The 26,399-nt window shown below is 41.6% G+C and overlaps 2 protein-coding genes across 5 annotated transcripts in view; both read right to left on the reverse strand.

Annotated features, from left to right (window-relative positions):
- ARB2A (ARB2 cotranscriptional regulator A) overlaps positions 1-26,399 on the reverse strand; it is a 421,353-nt gene that overhangs the window by 108,419 nt on the left and 286,535 nt on the right. The gene's annotated exons all lie outside the window — the stretch shown is intronic.
- On the reverse strand, positions 1,723-2,793 carry POU5F2 (POU domain class 5, transcription factor 2). The gene has a single exon (XM_060295436.1). It carries the CDS (start codon positions 2,791-2,793, stop codon positions 1,723-1,725), a length of 1,071 nt encoding a protein of 356 aa, XP_060151419.1.

A 26,399-nucleotide genomic window follows, 5' to 3' on the forward strand; every position in this document is an offset into this window, starting at 1 on the left:
TTTGAAAGACTTATGTAAGAACTGATTCAGGGCCTTTATACTGTACTGGCTAGAGATACCCAGAAAATACAGACTTGAAGAAAACCAGGAATTACCTATTAGTTTTCAAGGGAAAACTCTCAAAAGTAAGATGGCCAATGGGAAGGTGTTGCTTAAATTCTAAAATCATAGATCTACACAGTCATGGTCCCCATTGAAATGTGATGAAGGCTACCATCACCATCTTTGAAGAAAATGCACATATGTACAAACACGCTATTCTGCTTATACCTCAAAGAGGTTTGGCATCTTCAGGTTAAGAATACCTGCCTTGTCAAAAGGAAATACAAGATAAAGGAAACATTTGATACAGAAATTTTCAGAATGATGGCAAAGATCTCATTGAGTGAGTGGTTGGAATTTATGTTTTTAACTGAGGTAGGGGAAAATCTGGCAAATATGAAGACTTTGGACTGTTGTTTGGAACCTGCCTCTACTAACTCCTCCCCTGAAATTGTTCTAAGACATGTACCCGTAACATCTTTGTTAATGAAATGATATAGCTTACTTGATTTATGTTATTTGATCTCTGACATATGACACTGCTAACCACTGACAACATACTCTTGGTTTTTTGAAGTCTGGCTCCATTTTCACTAACCTACGTGTCTTGACAGTGCTCTACTTTCAGACATTGACGAGAGGAAGAAATACATATTGGAAGAAACTAGAAAAAAGCAATTAATAAAAATAAACCTAAAATTAAATAATTAGGAAATAAAAACAGTAAACAGGATTAAAAATAAAAAACTTGTTATTTGAAAATACCTGTAGATAAATTCTTTGTAAGACTGATTAAGGAAAAAAGTAGAGAAAAAAATGGACAAGATTAGTAAGCAAAAAGAATACATAAACTCAGGTATAGTATATGGTGACAGAATTATAAAACCATAAATATTACATGGAGGTGTACGGCAACAGGTGTGAAAACACAGAGGGATTAATGCCTTCTGTTTAGTATACGATGACCCATATTGACCAATGTAGAAGTAGAGAACTGGAAAAGACCAATTTCATGGAAGAGATTGGAAAAGTGATTTAAGATGCACCACTGCAAAAGCCACCAGGGAGTTGGATAGTTGGATCAACTATCACAAATATCCTCTACAAAGCATTTCTGAGCTCAAAAGAAAGTAAGGGAAATTCCCAGGGAATAAACCAAACAGAGCTGAAAAGTGAATTAGAAAAAAACACATCTTTCAAGAAAAGGGGGAGAACCGGCAAACTCTTGTGTTTCAACAAGGGCTCTGGGTAGGCTCTATGTACTCTTTTCCTGTCCCATCCTCAAACCTTCCCCTGGAGGCAACGATTATCTTGGACTCTGTGTTCACACAAAGTTCTGCTTGGTTTTGATAGAAATAATACACTGACATAGTCTTCTGTGACCTGAGTTTTTCACTCAGTATTGTGTTCATAAGAATATCCCTATGTTTACTGATAACCACGTGGAATAAGAGACACAATTACTTTTCAATTAATAAACAGAGAGAAACAAAATATCCAAAACCATCTACGTTTTGGAATGTACCTTAAAGTCAATGCTAAGGAAAAACAAAGGGAAAAACAACACAGCAGTAAACTTCAACCTCCCTCCCCAAATTTTCCTAAACAGCTCCCATCCCTCTCCCTTACGTATTCTTAACTTCTTTAGACAACTAATGGAGGACTTAATGCTAAAAGCCTTTAAGTGAACCCCAGGGACCCGTTTCCCCGGGTTGGCCCTCCCCAGAAAGGCAGGCGCCTCAGCTGGAAAGCCTGGGGAGGCTCAGGGTAGTGGCTGGGGCAGAGAGGAGGGTTCCTCCCGCAGTGAAAGGGGCAGGGGTACAACGGTGTAAAGTAGGGTCCCCCATAATGGGGGACACAGAAATGGAGTCCCGATGTCAGGGGAAAGCACACTGGTCCTCTTGGGAGAGGAGGTCCGACAGTCCCCACCTCTGTCAGTGGGGAGAAATCATTGCTTGGCCGACTGCCCATCTTGCTCCAGTTATGGAACCAAACTTGGATGAAGTCCTTCTGCAGCTGGAGCTGCCCAGCGATGCAGCTGATCTGCTGGGGTGTGGGCTTCTGGCACTGCAGGAAGAGTTTCTCCAGGCTGTTTCCGATGTGTCTCTCCCTGTATGCCCGTCTGTGCTTCCCAGCCTGCTGCAGGATCGTCTCCATTTTGCATAAGCCCAGAAGGTTCTCCATGTCCACTTGCTCCAGCCACATCTTCAGCAGCAGTCGCAGCTTCCACATGTTGGTGAGGCTCAACTGCTGGGCCTCGAAGCACCAGATGGTCGTCTGGCTCAGCGTCCTTCCAAAAAGAGCCCCCATGAGCAACCCCACGTCGGCCTGAGAGTACCCCAGGGTCATCCTCTTCTGCCTCAGCTCCTTGGCCAACTGCTCCATCTCCTGTACGGCAGAGACGTCTTCTGGCAGCGCCAGCGTCGGGATGCACTGCAGGTCGATGCAGGGCCCAGGGAAGGCGACCTCAGAGGGTCTTGGGAACCAAGCGCTCACCTTTCCAGCTCCGACCCGGGGCCGGCAAGGCATCATCCCATCCTGGAATTCGCACGGCGGGGGACCTGGGGACAGTGCCCACACCTCAGGGTCTGGGCACATCCCCGGCCTGACCTCTGGCCGGACCATCAGCCTGCCGGGGGCCGCCTGGGCGCTCAACTCGATTGGAGTGTCAACCCGCACCGGCACTGGCCCTGCGGGCCTGTCCCCACCAGTGCCCGGCATGGGGAAGTTTGAGGGGCTGTGTCCGGCCATGGGGTAAGACCGCTCAGAGCAGGGAGTCTGGTAGGAACGGACGGCTCTCCAGGCTTCGGAACAGCCACCAGCCTCGCCCTCGAGCCCCGCCCCCCAGTGGGCTGAGATGGCAGTGCAGGCGGGAGAAACTGAGGCCGAGGGTGTGTATGGGAGCTGGCGGGGGAAATCTGGTAGATCCTACTGATAACTGCCTGGTCCCCAGGGTTAAGGGAGGGGCTCCCCTACCCTGAACTTTGCTTCCAACTCCTTCCGAAGTGCAAGTCTCTCTCTTGGGCTTTGCAGCTCCAAGCTGTCTGGGATCCCTTAGTCACTGAGTCCATCCTCTCCCTGAAGGGAACCTAGGTGTTTCCTTTCAGCTCTTCTGAACTCTGGTATCTAATCTCTTTTCTCCACGAAATGTGAATGACCGCTTCAGGCTTCACAAATATTTGTTAAATATCTCTATGCCAGGTTTTTTTTCTTTATGCTACCCCTTAATTCATTAACTGTCCCCTCACTGCTATCTTCATGGTCACAAGTACTGCCAACGTCTTTCCACCTGCACATCTTCAGTCCCTGTGCCCTAGGAAACCTAAGCATCCCTGCCTGAATTTCTAGTTAGCATCAGTTTACTGTCAGATTCTGTCCCTCACCCCCGCACTCCGTCAGATTCCACTCTCACTGGGGCCAAGTTTCCTGACTAATTCCATGTTTGCCCCACCAGTCCTTCAAGTCCTTTGCTCCCCATCCTACCTCAGCTTCCTGGTGCAGAGTTTCCACATACAACAGAGGCCTATGTGTTTCATCTTTCTCCCCTCTGGAGACAGGTCTCTGGACTGGCCCTACCTGCTGTTCCCTACGGAGGACACTCCTTGCAATACCTTACTCACCAACATCAGGCTCCTCTATCCCTGACACCTCTCCCATCAGAGACCCAAGGATCTTAGAATATTTGTCCCTCCATCATGTCCCCAGCTCGGGTAACCAGTCCTAGGCCCTGGGTGGAGAAAGCTAAGGAGGGAAGGGGAAGAGAAGATCAGACCTCAGGTTCAAAACTTCCAAGGAGGAGCTTTAGGAAAGAAGAGAGGACAGCGATCCTGGCTGGATAATCCCAGCCTCTTGCCCTTTCACTCTCCAACTCAACCATGATGAGGCTCTACTCTACCCACATCTACTGAAATTGCTCTTGATGAAGTCATTGGTAACCTTCCAACTGTCAAATCTGACAGCCTTTTAAAAGTCTTCATCTTACTAAACTTCTCTGCAGTATCTGACAATGCTGACTACTCTTCTTGCGCCTCTGTTTTAAATTCCATGAAACGCTGGTAACAGTCAAATCTGTATTTCAGCCTTGACTTTTCTTTTAATTTCCAGTCTGTATTTCCCATTGCCCCAAATCAAATTCATTATATGCATTTCTAAGCCCGCTGCTCCTCTAGGGCTCCCTGAGCTGGTTGATGGCATTATCACCCACTCAGTCACCCAAACTGAAACGCAGGAATTGTTCCTGACCTTTCCCATGCTCCGCAGGGCATCAAATCTTCCGTTGTGGGTCTCCTAAAACAGCTGAGCTCTACGATCTCCTCTCTAGCCTCATCTTACTGTTTTAATTTAGGCCAAATAATTTCTCACTTGCATTATCATAATAACCTTACAATTGGTTTCTTCTGCGTCTCCTTTCAAGTTATCTTTCATACCTGTGCTAGAGGTAATTTTCCCCAAACCAAACCAAACCAAACCAAACCAAAACAAACCTAACCAAACCCAACCGAATGAAAAAAAAATCTAACCATGTCATTTTTCTCTTAAATTTTTTCAAAATCTAGCCCCTCTTTCCCCAATCAACAAGGTGGGCATTCCAAATCCTGAGTATGGAACACAGTGTTTTTCACCATCTGGCCCCCTCTTCCTTCCTTTCCCAGCCTCGTCTACCACACTTCCCCAAGCTCTCTGCACCCCCAGCTTACTCCATCCATGCTTAGTGGGAATACTTCACTTTGTAATAAAGATGCCACAATTTTCGTGGCTATTATGCTTTTCTTCATGCTGCTCCTTCTATCAGAAACAGCTTCCCCTGCTTGTTGGTCTCATTCTCTCATATCATTCAAGATTCTGCTCAAATGTCACTTCGACAGAGAAGCTTTCCCTGACCACTCTTTCTAAAACAGCAACCCTTGTCACTCTCTGTTCCCTTTATTAACCTACTCTTTTTTTTTTATATTAATAGGTACTGCCACCTAATATATAATTATTTATCTCTCTGTTTATTGTTTGTCTCTGTGCTGCCAAGAGAGCAGGGATTTTGCCTAGTTCACCGCTGTGTCTACAGGGCCCACAACTGTGTTTGGCTCAGTAAACCTTCCTGAGTAAATGAAGTGTGCTGTATTTCCAGTTATCTTTACGTCACAGTTTAGAGGACACTTTATGGTGAGACCTTCCCCCAGGCAGAGTTAATTAATGCTTTTGTGGCCCCCTCCTTGTACTTGATATATGTTTTTACTATAACATTTATCAGTAATTATTTATTTTATGTCTCTGTCTTTCCAGCTAGGTACTTAAGGGCATGCATGCAGATGTTATATAGCCTGGAACATAATAGAACCCTGAGTGATACACTGCTCAATAAATGTTTGCTGAATGAGTGAATGAATCCTCACCTCTACAGTCCTGAGAGTGAAGTACATTTAGTTTCAGTTTAACAATGAGAAACTTGACACTACCAGGTGCCTCTCCGTACTTTCTCTCCTGTACTAGAACAGGCCCTTATGTAGATGGGGGTAGTAGTACTATGAGACTAAATTCAACTCAACACTATAGAAAATAAGGTTGTAGAAATGGCCTTGAAGCCATGGTAGAGGGAAAAAGAATCAAGAAATCGCTGCCATCTCTACAGGCTGTGTATTTGCTTATTTGTTGAATGCCTGCATCTCCACTGCAAACCTGGCTAGAATGTATGCTTGTAAAGAGCAAGGTCCTTGTCTGTCTGGCTTACTGCTAGATTCTCAGCACTTGGAACTATACTTGGCACAAAGTGGGAAGTCAAGAGATATCTGTTTAATGATAAATAAATGAATCTCTGCAGCATTAATGGTGAAAAGACTTCCACATTTGCCTTGGGTTATGTTTTAAGATGACAGTCTATGAAAAACAGTTTGCAATATACAAAATTTCACTGCTATCTATTCTTTCCAAGTATACCTACATGCTGTTTTTTCAATATTACAAAGCAACCAGCGCCTGCTAAACACAATGAAAGGTGGATCACAAAGAGAATAAGAGACAACAATTATATAAGTTAAGGCCCACATAGTGAAACCAGCCCATTTGCAAAAGAAAACCACAGAGAAATGCTTCATAAGTTGTCTAAAACAATAGGTAAGTAAAAATGTTTTTGGTGAATTGGAAAAAGTGAGGAAAGCTTCATTATATTAACTGAGATAAAACAGAGTAGCTTAAAACGTTTACTAAATTAAAAAGTAAGGGTATATGAACTTGATGGGTTTTAAATTAACTTGGATACTCTCAAATTAATGTTGTCTCTGTACTTGGTCGGATCTCATCTGCCACTGTGCCTATCTCCTGGTTTATGTATATGTGTTATTGTGAATAAAAACCCATATTCTTAAGAGAAGTCTTGACACCTCCTTAAAAGTGTATTTAATGTGCTATAGAAATGGGGTGATCGGGGGAAAAAACCAGGAGCATATTTGGTTGGAACAGAAATAGGGATCAGGGAAGGCAGGTGATGGGAATGCCCAAGACGACCAGCACTGTTTGGGCTGGGGCGCTTGAGAGGCTAATCCATCACCTTCAACAAACCCTGAGACCCCTTAGTAAGTGATTAGATTACAATGTAAGAATCAGGCCAGTCGTATCCATAGGGAATTATAGAGTAAGGATAAGAAACACATGGTCCCAGGCCCCATGTATTTATAACCTAAATGGAGGAGAAGAGAAGCTGTCAGGAGAGCAGGACAGCTACATTTGCCCAAAGAGAAGTTAACGGTTTTCTATTATTAGGATCTTTGGAATTAAGAGAAAGTTAAGTTTTAAGCTGAAATACACAAAGCATCAGGATTTGTGAACTTAAGCTCTCCTTAAGTAGCTTCTAATCTAAGATGTCAAAAACAACTGCCAAGATCACTAATGGTAAGAAGCAGAAAACAGTGGAGGCAAAGTTAATGATAAATGTCCTTGTGGGTCTTGGTTCAAGTTTCATCTCTTTGAAAAGCTTGGCCAATACACTCAGGACTACAGTGATCTTCGTCCTCTCTGAACTTAGTGTCTTTCCATTCAGATACATTGTCTGCTTTATAAAGCCGGCTGGAGTTTCATGTCATAGCTCCGACCCAGGAGATACGGAAATGTCTCTGAACAGACATTACAGATACCATTTATTTTGTACTTACGTGCCAAACAATGTGCTAATGCCTGAGCTATGCACAGTACTCTGAGGATGGTAAGTGCATAAAAGCACCTGGACGAGAGGGAGATCTGGTTTTGATTTACATCATCCTATTGATCAGTTATCTCGTTAACCAGGAAGGTGATCCCTGCTTCCGCATCTCTCCAAATGCATCTCTCCCAAAGCTGCTCATGCCCCAGATGGAGGACACAGCTTTGTTCAGGACTATGTGAGGAGTTTCATTTCTCTGTTGGAGGCTCGAAAAAATACTTTTTGAATGTAATTAGATCAACAGAGAAGATCTAAGAATAATGTACAAGTCAGGCAGAGAGGGCCAGGCCCGCTAGATGGTGCCAATTTTATAGTTTTTCCCACTCTACATGTATCCTAGTAACTGAGCATTGACCAGGCATCAGTGTGTAAAGGCACTGTCACCAGAAGGGCAGGTACAGGTCCCCAAGAACCACACTAGTCAAGGAGACAAAAAGCAAAGGCAGGAGACAAGATCCAGAGATCAGTTACTGGGAAGTCCCTCTCTGGGTTTAGGAAGTAAAGTGGGCAACCCAGGAGAACGGTGATAACTGTCCAGTAAGGAAAGATGCCCCCACCTCACAGTGAGAGAGTTAACACCACACACCACAACAATTTAGTTCACTGAAACTACCTCAAAATACACTGAAATGATTAAACTGTCCATTCTCTGGGTGGATTTTCAAGTAGAAAACTATATAAAGCAAAGTGAGCAGGGGGACTCAAGATGGCAGAATAGAAGGACACGGAATTCGTCTCTCCTCACATATACATCAAGAATACATCTACAAATGGAACAATTCTCACAGAGCACCTGCTGAACATTAGCGGAAGACTTCGGACACCTAAAAGGACAAGAAAAATCCCCTCATAACCTGTAGGAGGAAAGAAAGAAGAAAAAAAGAAAAGGAAGCAAAATAGGGATCAGCACCCCTGGCGGGAAGCTGAAGGTGAGAGGAGGTCCCTGCACTCAGAAAAACTCCCTCTCGGTGGGGAAATTAGCTGCGACAGAAAAGGACCTTTGGGGGATCAGAGGAGAATGCAGCAGACAGTTTCTGAAGGCAGGACAAGGTAAGAACTACACAAGTGGTCAACACCGCAGCTCTGCGCATTCCAGCCTGAGTCCTGAGTTGCCAGTTGTGGAGGGTGGGGCTTGGTGCTGGAAGGCGGGATTTGGAGTGCGGACCCAGGAGGGGACAGCTGTTGGCTGTGAAAAGACAGCCTGAAGGGACAGGAGTAAGGAGCTACACAACCAGGAAAGTCTGCGGGAAAAGTGCGGGACACCATAGAAGCAAGGCGTCATTGTTGAGTGGTACGCGAGGGGCGGGGCCACCATTACAACCCTCTCCCCACCTGCTGGCTTCTTCTGCCTCCACAGGCACTGGGAGGGGCTCCCATCTGAGTGGGCTTGCCTGCCCCTCGGGCCAGGGTCTCCTACGCCCACGTGGGATCCAGGGTCCTGAGCGCCACCCATCCCAAAGCCTCCTTGGGAATCAGCCCTGGGCTCCCCTGCCTGGGACAGGAGTGTACTGATGCTGGCAGGGGCTGAATGCTAAAGTGTGGGGTTGGGAGAGCAGATCAGGGAGAGGAGTTCTCTTGGCTGCGCAGAACAGCAGAGGGGACGGGTGTCAGGGGATGTGTGGCTCCAAATGCCCCTAGGGGAAGCGTCGTCTGCCTGGAAAGTGAGGCATCATTGTTGAGTGGTGAGTGGTGGGGGGCTGCCCCTGCCCCCGAATGCCAGCTCCTGCCTCCACGGTCTCTGGGAGGTACTCCTGGCACAGCGAGCATGCCACAGTCCGTTGCAATGGCCTGCTGGTCCCTGCTGCTGCAGCCAACTCACACACACCCCAACTGTGCCCTCTGTACCCCATCCCAGCCCCAAGCAGCCACGGCTTTTGCTCCCTCAGCTGGGCAAGGAACAGATGCCTAAGGATGGCGCACAGGCGGATGCGGGGTCAAAAGCAAAGCTGAGCCCCAGGGGTGGTGCGACTGAGGAAGAGGAATGGAAATCTTTCTGTGCAGCTGCACAGGCCATGGATTAAATCCCCAAGATCGGCTTGGTAAATCCCACATCTGTGGAATACCTGAATGGACAATGAGTGTTCCCACAACTGAGACTGGTCTGGCCTTCACAGCAGTGGACTCTGGGGGCAAGAACATGGGGGAGTTAGGTCAGGTCAGGGTCTGAGCTGGCCCCACAGAGCCCACAACAGGTCCAGAGACCAACCTAGAAGTACTGGAAGGCCTCCAGGGGAAGTTGGGACTGGCTCTGGTTCACTGGTGGAGCAAGGACACTGACAGAGCAGGCCCGAGGAAAATATTCTTATTACAATTATTATTTTTTGGGGTTTGTTTCATTTTGTTCACTTGTTGGTGTTGTTGCTTTTATTATTTTTTAACCTTTTTATTTTTTCTTTTGTATTTTTTTGCGGTACGCAGGCCTCTCACTGTTGTGGCCTCTCCCGTTGCGGAGCACAGGCTCCGGACACGCAGGCTCAGCAGCCATGGCTCACGGGCCTAGCCGCTCCGTGGCATGTGGGATCTTCTTGGACCGGGGCACGAACCCATGTCCCCTGCATCGGCAGGTGGACTCTCAACCACTGCGCCACCAGGGAAGCCCTTCTTTTTTTAATATATATATTTTTTAGTTTTCTATTTTTACTCTATTTTTGTTTTGTGTTTTTTTCTTGTTTTTGGTCTTTGTTTTTTATTTTATTCTTTTTAAATTGTTTTTATGTGTATATTTTATGTTTTCTTCACTTTCTGGTTTATTGTTTGCTTTGGTTTTTATTTTTCATTTTTCATTTTTGTTAGTTTACTCCTCACTGACTGTTCTCATTTTCTAATTATTTTTATTTATTTATTTTTGGCTGCATTGGGTCTTTGTTGCTGCATGCGGGCTTTCTCTAGTTGCAGCGAGCGGGGGCTACTCTTTGCTGAGGTGCACGGGCTTCTCACTGTGGTGTCTTCTCTTGTTGCAGAGCACAGGCTCTAGGCACGCGGTCTTCAGTAGTTGTGGCATGTGGGCTCAGTAGTTGTGGCGCACAGGCTTAGTTGCTCCGCGGCACATGGGATCTTCCTGGACCAGGGCTCGAACCCATGTCCCCTGCATTGGCAGGTGGATTCTTAACCACTGTGCCACCAGGGAAGCCCCTCATTTTTGAATTCTTTTGTTTGCTTGTTCTCTTTTTTTTCTGTGTGTGTGTGTGTTGTGTTGTTGCTGCTCTTTGTTTTTGCTTTTGCTATTTGTCTTGGGTTTTGTTTGTCTGTTTGTTTTGTTTTCTTTTTTTGTCCCTCTGGCTGCACTGTGCAGCTTGCAGGCTCTTGGCTCCCTGGCCAGGGATCGGGCCTGGGCCTCTGGGGTGGGAGCACTAAGCCCAGGATGCTGGACCACCAGAGAACTCCTGGGCCCAGGAAATATTAATCAGTGTGAGCTCTCCTGAGGTATCCATATCAACATCAAGACACAGCTCCACCCAACTGCCTGTAGGCTCCAGTGCTGGATACCTCATGCCAAACAACCAGCAAGACAGCAACACATCCCAACGCATCAGCAGATAGGCTACCTAAAGTTGAACTAGCTCACAGACACCCCAGAAAACACACCACATGACGTGGCCCTGCCCATCAGAGGAAAAAGATTCAGCTCCACCCACCAGAGCGGATGCACCAGTCCCTCCCACCAGGAAGCCTACACAAGCCCCTGAACCAACCTCACTCACCAGCAGGCAGACAACAGAAGTAAAAGGAACTACGAGCCTGCAGCCTGCAGAAATGAGACCATAAACACAGTAGGTTAGACAAAATGAGAGGACAGAGAAATATGTTGCAGACGAAAGAGCAAGGTAAAATCCCACAAGACCAAATAAATGAAGAGGAAATAGGCAATCTACTTGAAAAATAATTCAGAGTAATGATAGTAAAGATGATCCAAGATCTCAGAATTAGAATGGAGGCATAGATTGAGAAGATACAAGAAATGTTTAACAAGGACTTAGAAGAACTAAAGAACAAACAATCAGTGATGAACAACACAATAACTGAAATTAAAAATACACTAGAAGGAATCAATAGCAGAATAACTGAGGTGGAAGGACGGAAAAGTGACCTGGAAGATAGAATGGTGGAAATAACTGCCACAAAGCAGAATAAAGAAAAAAGAATGAAAAGAAAGGAGGACACTCTCAGAGACCTCTGGGACAACATTAAAGGCAACAATATTCGAATTATAGGGGTACCAGAGAAGAAGAGAAAGGAAAAGGGCCTTAGAAAATATTTGAAGGGATTATAGTAGAAAACTTCCCGAACATGTGAAAGGAAATAGTCAATCAACTCCAGGAGGTGCAGGGAGTCCCATACAGGATAAACCCAAGGAGAAACATGCTGAGAAATATATTAATCAAACTAACAAAAATTAAATACAAAGAAAAAAAAATTAAAAGCAGCAAGGGAAAGGCAACAAATAACTACAAGAGAATCCCCATCAGTTTATCAGCTGATTTTTCAGCAGAAACTCTGCAGGCCAGAAGGGAGTGGCAGGACATATTTAAAGTGATGAAAGGGAAAAACCTACAACCAAAATTACTATACCCAGCAAGGATCTCATTCAGATTTGATGGAGAAATCAGAAGCTTTACAGACAAGCAAAAGCTAAGACAATTCAGCACGACAAAACCAGCTTTACAACAGATGCTAAAGGAACTTCTCTAGGCAGGAAACACAAGAACAGAAAAAAACCTACAAATACAAACCCAAAACAATTAAGAAAATGGTAATAGAAACATACATATTGATAATTACCTTAAATGTAAATGGATTAAATGCTCCAACCAAAAGACACAGATTGGCTGAATGGCTACAAAAACAAGACCCGTACATATGTTGTCTACAAGAGACCCATTTCAGACCTAGGGATACATACAGACTGAAAGTGAGGGGATGGAAAAAGATATTCCATGCAAATGGAAATCAAAAGAAAGTTGGAGTAGCAATACTCATATCAGACAAAATAGACTTTAAAGACTATTACAAGAGACAAGGAAGGACACTACATAATGATCAAGGGATCAATCCAAGAAGAAGATATAACAATTGTAAGTATTTATGTACCCAACATAGGAGCACCTCAATACATAAGGCAAATGCTAAGAGCCATAAAAGGGGAAATCGACAGTAACACAATAATAGTGGGGGACTTCAACACTCCACTTACACCAATGGATAGATCATCCAGACAGAAAATTAATAAGGAAGCAAAAGCCTTAAATGACACATTAGACCAGATAGATTTAACTGAACTTTATAGGACATTCCAACCGAAAGCAGCAGAATACACTTTCTTCTCAAGTGCACATGAAACATTCTCCAGGATAGATCACATCTTTGGTCACAAATCAAGCCTTGGTAGATTTAAGAAAACTAAAATCGTATCAAGCATCTTTTCCGACCACAAGGCTATGGGATTAGAAATCAATTACAGGGGAGAGACCGTTAAGATGGCAGAGGAGTAAGATGTGGAGATCACCTTCCTCCCCACAAATACATCAGAAATACATCTACATGTGGAACAGCTCCTACAGAACACCTACTGAACGCTGGCAGAAGACCTCAGACTTCCCGAAAGGCAAGAAACACCCACGTACCTCGGTAGGGCAAAAGAAAAAAGAAAACAACAGAGACGAAAGAATAGGGATGGGACCTGCACCTCTGGGAGGGAGCTGTGAAGGAGGAAAAGATTCCACACACTAGGAAGCCCCTTCACTGGCGAAGATGGGGGGTGGCGGGGGTGAAGCTTCCAACCACGGAGGAGAGCGCAGCAATAGGGGTGCAGAGGGCAAAGCGGAGAGATTCCCACACAGAGGATTGGTGCCGACCAGCATTCACCAGCCTGAGAGGCTTGTCAGCTCACCCACCAGGGCGGGTGGGGGCTGGGAGCTGAGGCTCAGGCTCTGAAGGTCAAATCCCAGGGAGAGGACTTGGGTTGGCTGCGTAAACACAGCCTGAAGGGGGCTAGTGCGCCACAGCTAGCCGGGAGGGAGTCCGGGAAAAAGTGTGGAACTGCCTAAGAGGCAAGAGACCATTGTTTCGGGGTGCACGAGGAGAGGGGATTCAGAGCATCATCTAAATGATCTCCAGAGATGGGCGTGAGCCATGGCTATCAGCGTGGACACTGGAGATGGGCATGAAAAGCTAAGGCTGCTGCTGCAGCCACCAACAAGAAGCCTGTGTGCGAGCACAGGTCACTATCCACACCTCCTCTCCGGGAGCCTGTGCAGCCTGCCACTGTCAAGTCCCATGATCCAGGGACAACTTCCCCAGGGGAACACATGGTGCACCTCAGGCTGTTGCAACGTCATGCCGGCCTCTGCCACCGCAGGCTCGCCCCAAGTTCCATATCCCTCCCTCCACCCCTGGCCTGAGTTAGCCGCAGCCCCCTAATCAGCTAATTAACCCCATTCTGTCTCAGCAAAGAACAGACACCCTCAGGCGACCTACACACAGAGACGGGGCCAAATCCAAAGCTGAACCCCAGGATCTGTGCGAACAAAGAAGAGAAAGGGAAATCTCTCCCAGCAGCCTCAGGAGCAGCAGATTAAATCTCCACAATCAAGTTGATGTACCTGCATCTGTGGAATACCTGAACAGACAACGAATCATCCCCAAATTAAGGCAATGGACTTTGGGAGCAACTGTAGACTTGGAGTTTGCTTTCTGCATCTAATTTGTTTCTGGTTTGGTGTTTATCTTAGTTTAGTATTTAGAGCTTATTATCACTGGTAGATTTGTTTACGGATTTGGTTGCTCTCTTCCTTTTTTTCTTTATATATATATATATATTTTTTTTTTCTTTTTCTCTTTTTGTCAGTGTGTATATGTATGCTTCTTTGTGTGATTTTTGTCTGTATAGCTTTGCTTTTACCATTTGTCCTAGGGTTCTGTCTTTTTTTTTTTTTTAGTATAGTTTTTAGCACTTGTTATCATTGGTAGCTTTGTTTTTTGGTTTGGTTGCTATCGTCTTTCCTTTTTTGTCCTTTTTTATTAATTCTAATTTTTTAATTTTTAATAATTTTTAGAAGAATTTATTTTAATAATTTAATTTCTTTCTTTCTTTCTTTTTTTCTCGCTTTTCTTTTGAGCTGTGTGGCTGACAGGGTCTTGGTGCTCAGGCCGGGTGTCAGGCCTGTGCCTCTGAGGTGGGAGAGCCGAGTTCAGGACATTGGTCCACCAGAGATCTCCCGGCTCGATGTAATATCAAATGGCAAAAGCTCTCCCTGAGATCTCCATCTCAATGCTAAGACCCAGCTCCACTCAACAACCAGCAAGCTACAGTGCTGGACACCCTATGCCAAACAACTAGCAAGACAGGAACACAACCGCACCCATTAGCAGAGAGGCTGCCTGAAATCATAATAAGGTCACAGACACTCCAAAATATACCACTGAACACGGGCCTGACCACCAGAAAGACAAGATACAGTCTCATCCACCAGAACACAGTCACCAGTCCCCTCTACCAGGAAGCCTACACAAGCCACTGAAACAACCTTACCCACTGGGGGGAGACACCAAAAACAGTGGGAACTATGAACCTTCATCCTGCAAAAAGGAGACACCAAACACAGTAAGTTAAGCAAAATGAGAAGACAGAGAAACACACAGGAGATGAAGGAGCAAGGTAAAAATCTACCAGACGAAACAAATGAAGAGGAAATAGGCAGTATACCTGAAAGAGAATTCAGAGTAATGATAGTAAAGATGAAACAAAATCTTGGAAATAGAATGGAGAAAATAAAAGAAACGTTTAACAAGGACCTAGAAGAACTAAAGGGCAAACAAACAATGATGAACGACACGATAATTGAAATTAAAAATTCTCTAGAAGGAATCAATAGCAGAATAACTGAGGCAGAAGAACGGATAAGTGACCTGGAAGATAAAATAGTGGAAATAACTGCCACAGAGCAGAATAAAGAAAAAAGAATGAAAAGAATTGAGGACAGTCTCAGAGACCTCTGGGACAGCATTAAACGCACCAACATTCGAATTATAGGGGTCCCAGAAGAAGAAGAGAGAAAGAAAGGGACTGAAAAAATATTTGAAGAGATTATAGCTGAAAACTTCCCTAATATGGGAAAGGAAATAGTCAATCAAGTCCAGGAAGTGCAAAGAGTCCCATACAGGATAAATCCAAGGAGAAACACACCAAGACACATATCAAATTATCAAAAATTAAATATGAAGAAAAAATATTAACAGCAGCAAGGGAAAAACAACAAATGACATACAAAGGAATCCCCATAAGGTTAACAGCTGATCTTTCAGCAGAAACTCTGTAAGCCAGAGGGAAGTGGCAGGACATATTAAAGTGATGAAAGGGAAAAACCTACAACCAAGATTACTCTACACAGCAAGGATCTCATTCAGATTTGATGGAGAAATTAAAATCTTTACTGACAACCAAAAACTAAGAGAATTCAGCACAACCAAACCAGCTTTACAACAAATGCTAAAGGAACTTCTCTAGGCAGGAAACACAAGAGAAGGAAAAGACTTACTATAACAAACCCAAAACAATTAAGAAAATGGTAATAGGCACATACATAATGATAACTACCTTAAACATAAATGGATTAAATGCTCCCACCAAAAGACATACACTGGCTGAATGGATACAAAAACATGACTTGTATATACGCTATCTACAAGAGACCCACTCAGACCTAGGGACACATACAGACTGAAAGTGAGGGGATGGAAAAAGATATTCCATGCAAAGAGAAATCAAAAGAAAGCTGGAGTAGCAATCCTCATATCAGACAAAATAGACTTTAAAATAAAGATTATTACAAGAGACAAAGAAGGACACTACATAATGATTAAGGGATCAATCCAAGAAGAAGACAGAACAACTGTAAATATTTATGCACCCAACATAGCAGCACCTCAATACATAAGGCAAATGCTAACAGCCATAAAAGGGGAAATGACAGTAACACAATCATAGTAGAGGACTTTATCACCCCACTTTCCCCAATGGACAGATCACCCAAAATGAAAATAAATAAGGAAACACAAGCTTTAAATGAAATATTAAACAAGATGGATTTAATTGATATTTATAGGACATTCCATCCAAAAACAACAGAATACACTTGCTTCTTAAGTGCTCATGGAACGTTCCCCAGGATAGATCATATATTGGGTCACAAATCAAGCCTTGGTAAATTTAAGAAACTTGAAATCTATCAAGTATCTTTTCTGACCACAATGCTATGAGATTAGATATCAATTACAGGAAAAAAATCTGTAAAAAAATACAAAAACATGGAGGCTAAACAACACATAACTCAATAACCAAGAGATCACTGAAGAAATCAAAGAGGAAATAAGAAAAACCTAGAAACAAATGACAATGAAAACACAACAACCCAAAACCTATGGGATGTAGCAAGAGCAGTTCTAAGAGGGAAGTTTATAGCAATACAATCCTACCTCAAGAAACAAATAACACCTCAAAGAAAAAACCTAACCTTACACCTAAAGCAATTAAAGAAGAACAAAAAAACCCCAAAGTTAGCAGAAGGAAAGAAATCATAAAGATCAGATCAGAAATAAATGAAAAAGAAATGAAGGAAATGATAGCAAAGATCAATAAAACTAAAAGCTGTTTCTTTGAGAAGATAAACAAAATTGATAAACCATTAGCCAGACTCATCAAAAAAAAAAAAAGGGAGAAGACTTAAATCAATAGGATTAGAAATGCAAAAGGAGAAGTAACAACGGACACTGCAGAAATACAAGGATCATTAGAGATCACTACAAGCAACTATATGCCAATAAAATGGACAACCTGGAAAAAATGGACAAATTCTAAGAAAAGCACAACCTTCCGAGACTGAACCAGGAGGAAATAGAAAATATAAACAGACCAATCACAAGCACTGAACTTGAAACTGTGATTAAAAATCTTCCAACAAACAAAAACCCAGGACCAGATGGCTTCACAGGCGAATTCTACCAAACATTTAGAGAAGAGCTAATGCCTATCCTTCTCAAATGCTTCCAAAATATAGCAGAGGGAAGAATACTCCCAAACTCATTCTATGAGGCCACCATCACCCTGATACCAAAACTAGACAAAGACATCACAAAGAAAGAAAACTACAGGCCAATATCACTGATGAACACAGATGCAAAAATCCACAACTAAATACTAGCAAACAGAATCCAACAGCACATTAAAAGGATCATACACCATGATCAAGTGGGGTTTATCCCAGGAATGCAAGGATTCTTCAATATATGCAAATCAAGCAATGTGATAAACCATATTAACAAACTGAAGGAGGAAAACCATACGATCATCTCAATCGATGCAGAGAAATCTTTTAACAAGATTCAATACCCATTTATGATAAAAACCCTCCAGAAAGTAGGCATAGAGGGAACTTACCTCAACATAATAAAGGACATATATGGGGCTTGCCTGGTGGCGCAGTGGTTGGGAGTCCGCCTGCCGATGCAGGGGACGCGGGTTCGTGCCCCGGTCCAGGAGGATCCCACGTGCTGCGGAGTGGCTGGGCCCGTGAGCCATGGCCGTTGGGCCTGCGCGTCCGGAGCCTGTGCTCCGCGGCGGGAGAGGCCACAACAGTGAGAGGCCCGCGTACCGCAAAAAAAATAAAAAAATAAAAAAAATAAAGGACATATATGACAAACCCACAGCCAACATCATTCTCAATGGTAAAAAAACTGAAACCATTTCCTCTAAGATCAGGAACCAGACAAGGGTGTCCATTCTCACCACTATTATTCAACATAGTTTTGGAATTTTAGCCACAGCAATCAGAGAAGAAAAAGAAATAAAAGGAATCCAAATAGGAAAAGAAGTAAAGCTATTATTGTTTGCAGATGACATGATACTATACATAGAGAATCCTAAAGATGCTACCAGAAAACTACTAGAGGTAATAAATGAATTTGGTAAAGTAGCAGGATACAAAATTAATGCACAGAAATCTCTGGCATTCCTAAACACTAATGATGAAAAATCTGAAAGAGAAATTAAGGAAACACTCCCATGTACCATTACAACAAAAATAATAAAATACCTAGGATAAACCTACCTAAGGAGACAAAAGACCTGTATGCAGAAAACTATAAGACACTGATGAAAGAAATTAAAGATGATACAAAGAGATGGAGAGATATACCATGTTCTCGGATTGGAAGAATCAACATTGTGAAAATGACTCTACTACCCAAAGCAATCTACAGATTCAATGCAAGCCCTATCAAACTACCACTGGCATTTTTCACAGAACTAGAACAAAAAAATTCACAATTTGTATGGAAACACAAAAGACCCTGAATAGCCAAAGCAGTCTTGAGAAAGAAACACAGAGCTGGAGGAATGAGCCTCTCTGACTTCAGACTATACTACAAAGCTACAGTAATCAAGGCAGTATGGTACTTGCACAAAAACAGAAATATAGATCAATGGAACAGGATAGAAAGCCCATAGATAAACCCACACACATATGGTCACCTTATCTTTCATAAAGGAGGCAAGAATATGCAATGGAGAAAAGACAGCCTCTGCATTAAGTGGTGCTGGGAAAACTGGACAGCTACATGTAAAAGAATGAAATTAGAACACTGCCTAATACCATACACAAAAATAAGCTCAAAATGGATTCAAGACCTAAATGTAAGGTCAGACACTATAAAACGCTGAGAGGAAAACATAGGCAGAACACTCTATGACATAAATCACAGCAAGATCCTTTTGGACCCACAAATGGGACCTAATGAAGCTTCCAAGCTTTTGCACAGCAAAGGAAAACATAAAGACTAAAAGACCACCCTCAGAATGGGAGAAAATATTTGCAAAAGAGGCAACTGACAAAGGATTAATCTCCAAAATATACAAGCAACTCGTGCAGCTCAATATCAATAAAACAAACAACCCAATCCAAAAATGGGCAGAAGACCTAAATAGACATTTCTCCAAAGAAGATATACAGATTGCCAACAAATACATGAAAGGATGCTCAACAACACTAATAATTAGAGAAATGCAAATCAAAACTACAATGAGGTATCACCTCACACCAGTCAGAATGGCCATCATCAAAAAATCTAGAAACAGTAAATGCTGGAGAGGGTGTGGAGAAGAGGGCACCCTCTTGCACTGTTGGTGGGAATGTAAATGTAAATTGATACAGCCACTATGGAGAACAGTATGGAGGTTCCTTAAAAAACTAAAAATAGAATTACCATATGACCCACAATCCCACTACTGGGCATATACTCAGAGAAAACCATAATTCGAAAAGATACATGCACCCCAATGTTCACGGCAGCACTGTTTACAACAGCCAGGACATGGAAGCAACCTAAATGTCCATCAACACAGGAATGGATAAAGAAGATGTGGTACACGTATACAATGGATTATTACTCAGCCATAAAAAGGAATGAAATTGGGTCATTTGTAGAGATGTGGATGGACCTAAAGACTGTCATACAGAGGGAAGTAAGTCAGAAAGAGAAAAACAAGTAGCGTATATTAACACATATATGTGGACTCTGGAAAAATGGTATAGATCATCTTATTTGCAAAGCAGAAATAGAGACACAGATATAGAGAACAAATGTATGGATACCAAGGGGGAAAGGGGGTGGGGTGGGAGGAACTGGTTGATTGGGATTGACATATATAAACTATTGTTACTAAGTATAAGACAGATAACTAATGAGAACATACTGTATACCACAGGGAACTCTACTTAATGCACTGTGATGACCTAAATGGGAAGGCAATCCAAAAAAGAGGGGCTATGTGTGTCTGTATAACTGATTCATCTTGCTGTACAGTAGAAACACAACATTGTAAAGCAACTATACTCCCATAAAAATTAATTTAAAAGAAAGACAAAGTGAGACACTGAAGATAAGTTAGGCCGTTAAGAAAACTCGGTAAGTGTAGATAAGGTACATATAGTAAGAACATTAAAGTTGTAACAAATTGGAAAAAGAGTTAGTCACATCAGTGTAGTCACTGGAAAATTTATTACTCTATGAGATAAATTCACAAAATACATAAAATAGCACTGTTCTGTAAAGGAGATAAGACAGGACAGCTATTTGTGAATAACGACATGCTTTTACTTATCAAATACGTAGAGAAAAAGTAGAATGTAGCATATTGCCAACATAAAATTTCCTTGATTTTCTTAATTTCAGATTAAGACGATGAAGGACTTTTTGTTGTTGTTGTTACTTCATTTTGTTGCTGTTCTTTTTGTTATTGTAAAAAATGACTCTGTTGTGATATAATTGCTGCTTAGAAATAACAGCTCGTGACACAAATATGACACAACCCACATAATCAGACTACAAAGAGCTTTAGAGTATAGAGAGAAAAACCTTTCCATTTTATTTTGTAGATCTGTGATATTCATGACCAATGAACTTCCTGCGCCATAAAATAATACTAAGTATAAAAACCCTACCGCCTTCACCAGAAGCCTTAAAGATTTACGATATCGGTATAAGGCAGGAAGAGTGGTTGAGTTGAGCAAGGTTGAGTTGAAAGGCATTATGGTGATGAGTCAGGTATATTCAAAGATAGTCACAAGTAGATAAAGTTGAACGGTTCTTGTTATGCCAAGCAGGATTTAAACAAACTTTTTAGCTGAGTTTGCCCTTGTTACAGAAGAAAAGCTTTAAGGATGTTCTTGCATTGATTACTCTAGTCAGGGCGCAGTCACCGTCTTCTGCATTCAAATTTGTACTCTGCTTACACTTTTAAGCAGGAGATACACAACTTGTTTAGTGAAAAAGTTTTCTATTACACTGCACAGTAAAATACACCTAACAGAAATGACAGCTTACGACCAATGAAACCAGTAATTTAGGATGTGACATGGGCTCAGAGAAGTAAATGAGAAGTAGAACAGAATTTTTGTTTACAGGATGCAATTCTTTTAGGTGCTGTGAGAATTATTTTTTGTGAAGGAGATTCCAAATTAGTTGATTTTGGTGCCATTACCATCATTAAGTTTGGGGCCTCTGTGAATGTCCCTGGAATCTCTCTACGAAACTATGAACTGAAGTAAAACAAATAGGGTGGTAGAATTTCTTGTAGTAATTTAAATTCAAGAATGACACTTGTCTTTTATGATTGACAGAAAAGTAGATGAAACACAAGGAAGAAACTGATGAATTTATAGAAGTTTCTCATAAGGATATGTTCTAGGGCAGGGGTCATTTGAAAGGAAGACAATGTGTGAAAGAGCCAATAGGCTTTCAGGGAGAGTGTGGAAGAATAGGACACTAGCAGGAAGGAGAGTGAAAGGGAAAGGGTCAGTGTGCAATTTAAGTAAATTGGAAGAGTGAAATAGGGAGAATGCTGAAGCATAGGAAAATTGAGGAGTTTAAAGACCGTACTTCTGTAGAAGATGTACTGGGAGGCTCTGAGACTCATGACGAAACATAACTAAAATCAGGACTTAGATAATCTAGAAAATAGAAAGAAGCAGGAGAGAAATGACAGAAAGTTTTTAACTCTCAAATATTGAAAAGCAAAGAACAATTTCTCTAAAACTATGGTACTTGATTGTTGGGTAAAATAATTTCTAATAATAATAACAGGAAGTTCTTGCTTTGCACAGTAGTGTGGGACTATACAGAGAACCATACAAGCTGAAATCAGGCAAAGTGATCATAATAATCAATGAAAAAAAACTACGGTTGTTCCATGACCTTTTTTTGGTCAAAACGTTAAAAATCTTCTTACTGTCAGCTAAAAATGAATAGGGTCGGGGAATGAAAAAAAGAGTAAGACTAATTGTACTTAGTACATTATACTTCATCTTTAAAAAATTAGAAACAATGAGAATTAAGATGCTTTATTTCTTTGTAAAAAACTTATTAAGAGTAGCTTGAATAGTGCTTGCTTTCTTGTCATATAACTTATGATACAGTTCAAACAAATCTTTTCTATGCCTTGGCTAACTTTCACACTCCTAAGTGTGGATCAGCTTCCAACATTTTACCCTTCAAGCTTCCAATGTCATGAAATATCTCTGAGAGTTCATTTGATGTGAAGTGTTTTTTTTGCCAGTATCACTTCCTCTGGGACATCTTCATCTTTTCGTCACAGTGCTTTCCAATTTCACTTCCAGCATTTCATGTGTTTGCTTCACTTTCATCTTTGTTGGCCGGATCTCTCTTCTGACCATCCTTTTTTTTTTTTGCGGTACGCTGGCCTCTCACTGTTGTGGCCTCTCCCGTTGCAGAGCACAGGCTTCGGACGCGCAGGCTCAGCGGCCATGGCTCACAGGCCTAGCCGCTCTGCGGCATGTGGGATCTTCCCGGACCGGGGCATGAACCCGTGTCCCCTGCCTCGGCAGGCGGACTCTCAACCGCTGCGCCACCAGGGATGCCCCCTGACATCCATTTTTATAAATACAGATAGTGCTACTGTGTATGAACTGAATAACAGATATGCAGTGTTTGGTCAGTGACAGATTTTGAAAAAAGGGATATAATTGGTCATTGATCATGATGTGCATCTGTTTATTTACATAGACAGTTGTACTTAATGCAATTACTAATAGTTAATATATTGTGGTAACTGAAATTTTGAACCTTGTTTTGGGGGGTTTGGTGTTATTTAACTAAACTATGGTAACTGAAATTTGTGTATATTAGAACGGTGCAAAGCAAGGACCACCTGTATTCACTGAGTTGTAACCATATGCCAGGTACTATTTTAACAGTCCCGTATGGATTATTTCACTTAATTCTGACCATAACCCAATAAGACTGTACTAGCATTATCCTCATTTTATACAGAGTATGACTGTAGATCTTCGTCTGGTCATATTACAGAATTAATTCTCCACACATTTAGGAGGATACAAATTTCTCACAGTCATGTTAAATCCAAAGCTCTTCTTCATAAATGCTGACTTAATACCATTAAAGAGTTTGAAATGACAAGTAACACATTCATTTGAAACGTATAGCTAGAGTAAAAAGTCAGGGTCTTATAATAGTAGGGAAGGAAGGTGGACACTTTGAGAAGATGCACTAGCTCTTAGATAGTAGTGGGGTACCATTTAATAAAGTGAGCTGTTAGTGAACTAAGAGTTACATTTGGGTCCTGAAGGAGTTCATAAGTCCTTAACCTTCCTCTTCACCTCACCTATTTCAATGATCAACCTGTGATTAGGAACCAAGAGAATCTCTGCAATGGATAAAAGACTTTTTTCCTAGGAGACTGTGAGTTCCTTGAGGGGCAAGAGTGATACCTAGCAATCTTATTTATTTATTTTATTTTTGGCTGCATTGGGTCTTCGTTGCTGTGCGTGGGCTTTCTCTAGTTGCAGAGAGCGGGGGCTACTCTTCGTTGCAGTGTGCGGGCTTCTCACTGTGGTGGTATCTCTTGTTGCGGAGCATGGGCTCTAGGCACGCGGGCTTCAGTAGTTGTGGCTCGCGGGCTCTAGAGCGCAGGCTCAGTAGTTGTGGCGCACGGGCTTAGCTGCTCCGCGGCATGTGGGATCTTCCCGGACCAGGGCTCGAACCCATGTCCCCTGCATTGGTAGGCAGATTCTCAACCACTGCACCACCAGGGAAGCCCCTCTAGCAATCTTTAGAGTCTAAACTAGACTAGTACATATTAAGTACTCAATAAATCTTTGTACAATTAAGGAATAAATATTTATAGTTAGTTTCTTACCCCAAGAGAACCAAGAATAACTCAAGTTTGAAGTAAGACATGGGATTAGGCTCTAATTTCAGGGGAAATTAATTAAGTCAACAACTAATCAATTGGTAAAAATAATTAAATTTGGATTTTCTAAAATTTAAGCTTTGCTGCCAGTGTTGATTTTATATGCTTGATATTATTTCTGAAGAAAAGCAAAACCAAGTAATGTTGAGGGATTATTCCTTCAAAAGAGAAGTGCTATAAAAATCTAAACTACAATGGTTATGGAAAACTATACTTTTTACTATAAAATTCAACCTGCATATCATGTAGTTCCACAAAGAGCTTTCCCACATATTGGTTATATTTAATCACTTGTATCTGTGGCCTTAAATTAACAATGTCTTATTTTAAATTTAATCACTATTCTTCTGGAAACTAAGCAGGAAAGGTGTGGCTACTTTGCCACACAAATTAAAATGGAAAGAAGACTCAATTTCTTTGAAGGCAATTTATTAAAAGGAAATTAAAAGTAAAAACTTCACTTTGCTCTTTTAAAATGTCTGAAACTAGCTAAAAACAAAAGAATCTCTAAGCCAATACTGATTTTAGAAAGTTATTAGAAAATTTCAATTTAGGGTCTCTTACAAAAGTCTCACTTATAAAGATCATTGCTATACAAAGCTTAAAATGATATATATGTTTATTTGCCCCAAATTTTAAACAAGTAACTTCTATAGTACTTTAGAAATTAAGAAATTATGCAAAATAACTGAATTTTGTCAAGGATTGTACCATGAGATTATTCAAAACATGCATAAACTAGCTGGTACATGATTTCTTTATTTATTGGTATAACATATTGAATACTTGGGGTGAAATATGTATGGTTGAAGGGGATATTATGATAGAGATAATACGAATGGAAATACTAGTACCAGTTCTCAAAGAATATTTAGACATCATATATCAGTTAAACCAATGTCAATACCTAGAAGCTGAAGTCATTGATCAAATTATCTTTAAAATATTTTTCATTAAATAAAACTATTTTCCTTTAAAGAAGGACTATATTTTAAGAACTATGATGAGACAAAATCTTTTAAAAATATACCCCTGCTTTAAAGTGCTGATAATCAACTTAGAACATCTTAGGATTTTACAAATGGTAAATACTTGACCTATCTATGGTGCCTAATGTTCTCTTTGCATTTTCATTTCAGTAACACAGAATATTTAGTTTAGAAGTTCTGAATCACTACTAGAAAGCAATGCAGTTTCTCTGAAGGGGTATGTTTTGGGGGTATTTTTGCCAGCAGACAGATTTATCACTGGTGACTTGATGTCTGTCTGTGACAAGACAGAGCAGGCAGGGAGGGTGTAGATGGGAGGCACATATCACACGGCTGGTCAAAGAGAAGTGAAGGGCAGTGGACCCAGGCAAACCACACAGGTCAGGAAGGGGCAGGCAGAGATGCTGGGCTGGGGGAGATGTGATTCCATAGGTTGCAGGACAAAGAGTCTCTAGGTGGGGGACAATGAAGCCAGGGAGACACAGAAGACAAAAATTATAAGAAAAGAACCACACATAGAGACTAAACGAGATGACAGAGGGAGAGTCGGAGAGCAATATACAGACCCAGGGAGAGCCATCCAGAGCACTGACCCAGACAGCTGACAGAGGAAAGGAGAAAAAGAGGACAAGTGAAGCACAGACTGCCATGGAAGGGGAGATCAATACTTAATATCTGTTTAAAAAGAATGAAGATCTCTGTCTTAGGTATCACTGGTCCCGACTTACTTTTCTAACAACTAGGGACATAGCACTAAGAGCCATGAGACACTGCTATGGGGACTGTAAAAATAATATCTCTCACAAATTAACGCATAACTTAAACAATTTTCAAGTACAAATATAAATTCATATTATTTGGTTATTTATCCAAAAGCATTCCAAAATAATTAAAAACTTTTTATCTTTAAAGGGAAAAGTTAGCTCAGTAAAAGGAGAGTTGCCACCTTTACTGCCAAATTCTTTGACGAATTTTTCACAAATTGGTTCAGAAAGCTGTAAAAAACATGGTGGCTATTTTTAATTTTTTTTTAAAGTGAGATTTCTGGAGTGAGACTACTTTTCACTGTGATTACTGGAAAACTGGAAAAGTCAAAAATCACAGGATAATATTGGACCTGATTAAGTATATATATATAATCAGGGCAAATATTGGTGATCTACATAAATATCATTCGTATAGTTGGATTATTTTAAATGAGTATTTGATCAGTTATTTCCCCAAAGTGCCTGATTCCAGCTAATTACAATGAATAATTCACTGAAAACACAAGAATTTCTAGTGGTCAACTTTCAGAACACTCATCCCTGATATTAACTAATAATTATAAGGTAGCACAGAACAATGAATAGGGAGACTAACCTATGAATAACAGCTACAGTAATGAACAAAAACTGCCTGA

The sequence above is a fragment of the Globicephala melas genome, chromosome 3 (genome assembly GCF_963455315.2).
Source record: "Globicephala melas chromosome 3, mGloMel1.2, whole genome shotgun sequence".
NCBI lineage: Eukaryota > Metazoa > Chordata > Mammalia > Artiodactyla > Delphinidae > Globicephala > Globicephala melas.

What these genes read in the sequence shown, in the direction of transcription:
- POU5F2 (XM_060295436.1), bottom strand. Translation starts at nt 2,793, where the DNA reads ATGGCCGGACACAGCCCCTCAAACTTCCCCATGCCGGGCACTGGTGGG.